Source organism: Chaetura pelagica, unplaced genomic scaffold, assembly GCF_000747805.2.
Source record: "Chaetura pelagica isolate M959 unplaced genomic scaffold, ChaPel_1.0 scaffold504, whole genome shotgun sequence".
NCBI classification, from domain to species: domain Eukaryota; kingdom Metazoa; phylum Chordata; class Aves; order Apodiformes; family Apodidae; genus Chaetura; species Chaetura pelagica.
In genome coordinates, this window is record NW_009953072.1 from 63,886 (window position 1) to 71,990 (window position 8,105).

The window sequence follows — 8,105 nt, forward strand, 5'->3', positions numbered from 1 at the left end:
GCTCGGAGGCTCCCGGGTCCCGCCCTGGGCTGGGTGGGGGCGGGCGGAGCCGCTCGCTGTGCAGGGAGACGCTGCCGGCCGAGGGCAGCGTTTCCCAGCCGGCTGGGACAGTGACAAAGTGAGCTGTGCTGCTCCCCGGAGACACAGGCTGCCAAACCCTCCTCATGGTGAGCACGGAACAGCCTCGTGGCACTGGGGGTCCCTGCAGAGCCCCAGGCTGGAAACTGGTCCCAAGCTGTGGGAGTTCTACGCTTTGCCCACTGCTCTCAGGAAGGGATGTTGACCACGGCACTTCTCCCACGCTGGAGGCAGAGAGCAGCCCTTACTGTGAACAAGTTCCCAGGCATCAGCCAGGGGGGGCTGTGAAGATGTCGCCCCCTCCCTAAGGAAGTGCTGCCAGTGAGAGCCAGGGCTGTCCCAGCTCCCCAGGCTCGTCCTGGAGCAGCGAGGGGCACCCCCATGGGTGAGGGAGGATGGGGAGCTGCACCCCCAGCTCTAGCCCATTTGCTCTGCTCCCCGTGCAGGCTGAAGGCAAGAGGATGAGGGTCTGTCCAGGGCTGCTGGGGAAACTGCCCGACCTTGTGCTCCTGATGGCAGCAGTCCCAGAGCTGTGCTTCCTGCACCAGCCCATGGCACTGGAGAAGGGCTGGGCAGCCCAGCCTCTTCCCCCAGGGTGAGCCAGGCAGGAGCTGCCTGCACAGCCCTGCCTATCCCTGCCCTGGGCTGGTTCCAGTTCAGCCCCATATGTCCTGCTGGTTCCCAGGGCAGAGCCAGCCCCTCTCTCCAGCATGGAGCCACACACTGCCCACGGATACCCATGGAGGCTCAGGCAGCCCCCTCCCTTCTCCAGTGTCCCCATCCCATCGATGAAAAAGGTACCACAAACAGCAGCAAATAACTCCCAGGGGCCACGGTGCTGTCCTCAGCACAGGGTGGCTCAGCCTGGACCACGCTCGGTGCTGAACCCTGCAGCTCATCAGCCAGGCCTGGCACTTCCCTGTCGGGCCAGAGCCTCCCATGGCTGCTTTGTCTTCCTTCTGCCAAGCCACCCAGCCCCAGGGACACTGCCCTGGTGCCCCCACTAGCCACGGACCCAGAGAGGAAGCCCTCCCACCCACTGGGGATAAAAGGAAGGCCCAGGCCCTATGGGGCTGTGGCACAGCTGCTGGAGTTGTGCCTGGAAGTGCTGCTGCTCACCTGGTGTTTGGTGTGTGGCTGTGCTTTGTCTCTGCTCGGGGGCTGCACCTGCACCTCGCTGTGCATCGTGCCGATAGGGGTGGGCTGGGGACACAAGGACAACATCAGCAGCAGCACAGTCACCCTCCTGCCACCCCGTGCCCCCAGAGCCAACCCCAGGACAAACATACAACCCACTCCAGAACAGGGGCTTGATCCCAGCCCCTACCCCTGCCCCAACAGCCACGCCTGGTGTGTGGCTGCAGCGAGTCCTGGAGGGTGCCCAGGGCAGAAAGGGAGGTGACGACTCAACTGCTGGGCTCCCAGGAGCCCCAAATTCCCATGTCCCAGCTTTACCTCAGGCTTGGAGCTGTGCCTGCTGAGGACTGGTGGAGCTGATCTCTTGGGGATGGATATGATCTCCTGGGCTGCAGCCACAGACCATCCTGACCCCCCAACCCCGCTGCCCCCTGGGCACCCTGGGGACCAGCACCCTCTGCCAGCCCCTGCCCCCTTGCTCCTCACCAGTGGTTTCCCTGCCCAGTCGTATTCATAGTCGAACACGTAACCGTTCCTCTCGAACAAGTCTGTGAAGAGCTTCCTCAGGTAGTCATAGTCGGGCTTCTCAAAGAAATCCAGCCGCCGCACGTAGCGCAGGTACGTGGCCATCTCCTCTGCGGGGACAGAGCGGGCTCAGCTGGGGCAGGGGACAGGCTGCCAGACCAGGGGGGCTCTGGGGACAGGGACAGGCCCTCACCTGGGAAGTTCTCACAGAGCACCTCCACTGGAGTGGCTCTTTTGGTGTCACCAATCTTCTGGTACCTTTCCTTTAGCGTGTCAGCCTGGCAGAGACAAGGGGCAGGTCAGCAGGATGGCCGGGCGGGAAGGGGGGAAGGCACTGGGTGCTGTCAGACCACGAAGGGTTCCTTGGTCTCCCTTTTCCAGGGAGGAGATCTCATTCCCAGGGAGTCCCCTCACCGAGGGCAGGTCTGTAGGACAAGCACTGAGGAGTGCAGTTCCAGGACAGCCACTGTGAGAGCAGCTGGGATAGCTGCAAAGCAGGAGGGACATGCAGGGACATCTCCAGCCACCCAGCACAGCACAGGCCTGGCACAGAGCTCAGGGCAACGGCCCCTACATCCGGTGGGGCACTCACCCAGAAGAAAAAGCTTCCCCCACACACCCTGCTGCTGCCAGTGGCAGAGCAGAGCCAGCCCCCCAGGACAGCTATGCCCAGGGACAGCAGGAGCTGGCAGATACCTTCAGGCCTTGCCAAGGAAGGCTCCCACGGAGGAAGTACATAAACATGTGCCCTAATGCTTCCAGGTCATCCCTGCGGCTCTGTTCTGCATGAAGAAAAAAAAGAAACATGGGCTCATTTCCCTTGCAGCCACCTTCCCTGTCCCTGCCAGACCCTGCAGCCACCTTCCCTGTCTCTGCCAGACCCTACAGCATCCCCAGCTCCTTGCCCACATCCCAGGCTAAAGAGCAGGAGAGGCAGTTTGTCTCTGGCAGTTCCCTTCCCTCTCTCCCCTTGGGCTGGGAGGCAGGGCTGGCTGCACACACCTTTCCCGAGGTGGGTGTTGATGCTCATGTAACGTGCTGTCCCTGTCAGGCTCTTGTGCTCTCGGTAGGGGATGTGTTTTTTGGTCTCTGGGTCAATATACTCTTTGGCCAGGCCAAAATCGATGATGTGGATGGTGTGCTGCCGCTTGCTGCCCGGCCGCCCCACCAGGAAGTTCTCTGGCTTGACGTCTCTGTAGATGAGGCTTTTGGTGTGGACATACTCCATCCGTGTGATCTGGGGGCAGGAGAGGACATCAGCACTGTGAGGGAGACACACCAGACCCCCTGCACCCTCCTCCTCTGGTCTGATTGCCTCACCCCTCCAGCCCCAGCAACCCTGCCCCCCTCAGGTTGTGTGTCACCACTCTGGGTCAAAAGGACAGGCACAACAGGTTGTCCAGTCCCAGGAGACAACCTCAGTCTGGCCACATTTTGGATACAAGGTGAGAGACACTCAGAGAGGGGCTGCGTGGGGGTGCAGAGGGAGGGGCTACAGCAGAGGGTGAGGTGTGTGGGGAGGTGGCCTGGGATGTGCCAGCAGGCAGGTTCTCCTGCTGGGCACTGACTCCCCCCTCCTTCCCCTCCCCTTCCCTCTGGGGTCCCCACACAGCCCACCCTGTGCCCACTCTGTTCCCCTGGGGCAGCCTGTGCCAGGCAGGCCTGGGTGAGCCCAGCAGAGCCAGGGGCAGAGGTTCCACACCCACCAGCTGGATCGCGATCATCAGGACGGTCTTGAGCGTGAAGGTCCGATCACACAGATCAAAGAGATCTTCCAGGCTGGGTCCCAGCAGCTCCAGCACCATGGCATTGTACTTCCCACAGGGGCCAAAGTAGTAAACCTGAGGAATTCCTTCTGCAAGAGATGGAGCAGGGGCTGTCAAGGGTGGGGACAAGGCTGAGCAGCACATCACAGTATCACTCTGGTTGGAAAAGACCTTCAAGATCATTGAGTCCAACCACTACCCTAACTCTGCCATGTTCGCCACTAAACCACTGAACTGTCCCCTGGCACCACATCTGTCTTTTTAGATGTCTCCTCTAGGGATGGTGGCTCAACCACCTCCTTGGACCGCCTGGATCACCAAGTCCAACTCCCACCCCAGATCAGGACAACCCCAAAGTTCACACCACGTCCCTAAGGGGACACACGTGGCCATGCTGTCACAGCCATGTCACTGCTGAGCTGGGATGGGGGGGCTGCAGATGGGGGGATGTCTCTGCACTGCCCTCCCTCCATGCTGCAGACAGCCTGGCTCTGCTCTTGGCAGGAGGGTGGAAGAGGCAGCTCCCTCTGCATCCCTGACTGCTGCGGGGGAGGTGGGGGAGAGATCTAAATAAAAAGGGATCAAAGATTAAGTCGTGGCTCTGTGTAAAGTTGGCATCTCCCAGCTGAGCAGATGGGCAGGAGTCACCCATGCCAGGGAGTGAATTTGCAGTGTCATGCTTTCAGGAAGCCTCCCTTTCCCTTTTCCCCTTTCCCAGCCAGGCCTCCTGGGAGGCCAGTTCCCTGTACCTGCATTGCCGAGCTGCTTGTAGAACCGATACTCCAGGTGCAGCTGAGGGGCCCGGGATTTTATGGGTTCCTTGGAGGAGAGAAGGAGAACAGTTCAGGCTGCTGCAGGGAGCAGGATGTTTGAGGGGTCTGGGTGTCAGACACATCCTTCACATGCTGGCAGCAGCTGGACTAAAAGCATTTGAGGCTGAGAAAAACTGCTATCAATTGGAGATGGAAGCCTCAAGGAACAAAGAGAAAAGCAGCCCTTATGGGAGCCAGATCCACCCAGAGACCTGGGTGTTGGGGCAGACATTAGCAGGAGCAGGTGTCAGTGGGGACAATCCTCTCCTGGAGGTCCCTCTGCTGCTGGCACTGAGGTCCTAGAGAAGTGAAGACCCAGCTCCCCTCTCCCTTGCTCCAGCTGCAGAGACTGTGCTGTGAGCTCAGCTCCTGTGCAGCCACCCAGCTGTCACCCACTGCAACCCACTTGTCACCCACTGCAACCTGCTCAGCTCTACCCTCCCCAACAGCCTGGGGAGGATGAACAATCTCCTTCCCATATAGCTCCAACATCCCTGCCCTGACCACGGAGGGACTCACCAATTTGATAGCTACGTATTCGTTTGTGTAGAGGTTCTTTCCTGCAGGGAGAGAGATGAAAAAGGCAATTGAAAGCAACTGAGCCTTTGCATTAACCCCCACATTACACCCCTGAGGGCTCCTGGGCTGCAGAACATCCCAAACGGGTTTGGTGGCTCCTACAACATATAACCAGGCCTGGAGGCATGAGCAGGAACCCACAGTGGGGAGTCCCAACATGCCTGTTAATTATCCCCAGGTGAATGACGTGGGTTCCCCTGGGACCTGCAGGCTGTTGGGGGGCTGGAGCCAAGGCTGCTGGGAGGGAACAGTGTCCCAGTCCAGGCCTGCTGGGATGTGACCAGCCAAGGCTGGGACTTGCTGATTCTCTCAGCCACATGCCTGCATGCAAGTGGGGCCACCCTGCTCAGTTGGGGGATGGGACCACGCAGAGGGTGGCAGAGAGGGAGGACTCCCAAGAGTACTGGGGCAGCTTGAGGCATCGATGCTGCAAAGACACCGTGGGCAGGGAAAATCCCTTCCCCAGGCTGGGCTCACTCCTGGGGATACCACCCATGTGTGGCTCACCCTCCTCCCTGGGGATGCTCCAACCCACCTGGTACAGGGGGAGGCAGGAGCAGACCCCCAGCACGGCCCAGGCTGGAGGAGGAGGAGCTGAGGACAGGGATGTGCTGCGGGGAGGGCCAGACATGCACCCAGGAGAGCTGAGAGGGCAGCTGTGCCACCCAAAATGACTTCCTAGACAGCTCAGCACCCCCACAGAGTTCATACCCCCATAACTACACTAAAAGGTTGAACTAAAGAGTGTCTGCACATCACCCTCCTCACCCCAGCGAGCCAGGAGGGCGTAAGGACAGTGTTACACCTGGGTCCACAAAGGCAAAGATTAAAGAGGTTTGCAGAAATATCACAGTGTCCCTTCTGCCAGAGCCAGGCAGGACAATGGGGAGATGGGAGTTAAGGCAGCAGGTCCCCTCCCAGAGCCAGCAGACACACGATCCCACCGCCTGGCACGCGTGGATCTGATGGGGCTGCATCTGTCTCCTCGGATTTTCTCCAAGCAATTTGCTCAGGGAATGAGATCCTCCTGGCATAAGATTTCATCTGCTCCAACGGCTGCTCTCCACCTGAAGCAGCAATAAATCCTCACTGGGTGACATCAGAGCCAGCTGCTGAGCACCAGAGCTGGTGGCAGGATTATGAGCAGAGGGATGAATGGGAGATATTAATGGAGCTGCTCCTCCCAGGGACAGGCTCTGCAGCCCAGGAAGGGCTCAGTCCTCCTGCCTCTCCTGTCCCAGGGGACCTCCAACAAGCCACTTGGTCTCTGCAAAACCAAATCCTTTCACAGCTATTAGGAAGTAGGTGATTAGAGAGGGAGAAATGTCTGGCTAATGAACAGATGCCAGACCCAGGGTTTCAGGACCATCATGGACCGACATTTCCTACAGAGGAGGTGGGACATCCTCCAGATCCATCTCATGGCTCCAGGGAGCTCAAGGGATCCCTCAGTGAATTGGGAACTTGGAACAGAATGGAATAGAAGCATAAAACAGAATCATGGAATGATTTTGGTTGGAAAGGACCTTCAAGACCATCAAGTCCAACTGTTCACCCAGCCCTGCCAAGGCCACCCCTGCCCCATGTCCCTCAGCACCACATCTACAGGCTTTGAAATCCCTCCAGGGATGGGGACTCCACCCCTGCCCTGGGCAGCCTGGGCCAGAGCCTGACAACCCTCTTGGGGAAGAAACAGTTCCTAATATCCAATCTAAACCTCCCCTGGTGCAACCTGAGGCCTTTTCCTCTGGTTCTATCAAACTTGATTGCAGCAGGGAAGAATCAAAATCCTGATGGAGCCCCATGTAGCTCCCTCAGCCCTGCTATGAACCTCCTCCCAAAGACTCAAGGGAGGAGACGGTGGCAGGATTATGAGCAGAGGGATGAATGGGAGATATTAATGGAGCTGCTCCTCCCAGGGACAGGCTCTGCAGCCCAGGAAGGGCTCAGTCCTCCTGCCTCTCCTGTCCCAGGGGACCTCCAACAAGCCACTTGGTCTCTGCAAAACCAAATCCTTTCACAGCTATTAGGAAGTAGGTGATTAGAGAGGAAGAAATGTCTGGCTAATGAAAAGATGCCAGACCCAGGGTTTCAGGACCATCATGGACCGACATTTCCTACAGAGGAGGTGGGACATCCTCCAGATCCATCTCATGGCTCCAGGGAGCTCAAGGGATCCCTCAGTGAATTGGGAACTTGGAACAGAATGGAATAGAAGCATAAAACAGAATCATGGAATGATTTTGGTTGGAAAGGACCTTCAAGACCATCAAGTCCAACTGTTCACCCAGCCCTGCCAAGGCCACCACTGCCCCATGTCCCTCAGCACCACATCTACAGGCTTTGAAATCCCTCCAGGGATGGGGACTCCACCCCTGCCCTGGGCAGCCTGGGCCAGAGCCTGACAACCCTCTTGGGGAAGAAACAGTTCCTAATATGCAATCTAAACCTCCCCTGGTGCAACCTGAGGCCTTTTCCTCTGGTTCTATCAAACTTGATTGCAGCAGGGAAGAATCAAAATCCTGATGGAGCCCCATGTAGCTCCCTCAGCCCTGCTATGAACCTCCTCCCAAAGACTCAAGGGAGGAGAAGCCTGTGCAAGCAGCTTGTCTTCCATGCTCCAGGACCTCTGTGTTTTGCAAGTAATCTCAAGGGAGAGCAAAACAGCCCCATGTGCTGGGATGCAGGGACAGGCAGAGCCCAGACAGGGTCCCCATGTGCTCCCCAGCTAAGTTGGGCTCCAGTCTTGGGGCCATTCAGTTCAGGCCAAAAAAAATCACTGCTGCCTTCAGGGCAGTACCAAGAGCCAGAAAAGTCCCATTTTCCCTGAGGTTAGGCTGGGGGTGGGGGGAAGAAAAAACAAGCAGGGCAGGATAACTGCCACCCTGCCAGACGGGCACTGCAAAAACATGACAGCACAGCAGGGAGAGAGAAGGGAAGGAAGCAGGAGCATTCACAGCAGGGCTGTGCTTGGAGAGGTCCACCCCTGTCCCTGTTACATGGCATCTGTCCTGTTCCCACCAGGCTGGCCCCCTGTGTCTCGCTGGCACAGAAAGCTACCCACAAAAATGCTCAGCCCTCTCCCAGCCCAAGAAATGAGTCCAAATTGTTTGACACTCCCATGGTTCATCCCCTCCTGTGACGCTCAGAGAGCTTTGACAAAGCTGGTGGAAAAGATGGGGGAGTGGAGAGAGCATGACCATTGCTG

The 8,105-nt window shown here is 58.2% G+C and overlaps 1 protein-coding gene across 1 annotated transcript in view; it reads right to left on the minus strand.

Moving 5' to 3' along the window:
- Positions 1 to 8,105, minus strand: part of CSNK1G2 (casein kinase 1, gamma 2) — a 20,864-nt gene that overhangs the window by 2,922 nt on the left and 9,837 nt on the right. Inside the window, exons 2-9 of the mRNA XM_009996873.1 lie at positions 4,838 to 4,878; positions 4,256 to 4,325; positions 3,447 to 3,595; positions 2,743 to 2,977; positions 2,437 to 2,522; positions 1,934 to 2,018; positions 1,702 to 1,850; positions 1,198 to 1,281 (exon numbers count right to left, since the gene is read on the minus strand). Of these exons, the coding sequence (XP_009995175.1) occupies positions 1,198 to 1,281; positions 1,702 to 1,850; positions 1,934 to 2,018; positions 2,437 to 2,522; positions 2,743 to 2,977; positions 3,447 to 3,595; positions 4,256 to 4,325; positions 4,838 to 4,878 (899 nt within the window). The remainder of the gene's footprint in view (positions 1 to 1,197; positions 1,282 to 1,701; positions 1,851 to 1,933; positions 2,019 to 2,436; positions 2,523 to 2,742; positions 2,978 to 3,446; positions 3,596 to 4,255; positions 4,326 to 4,837; positions 4,879 to 8,105) is intronic.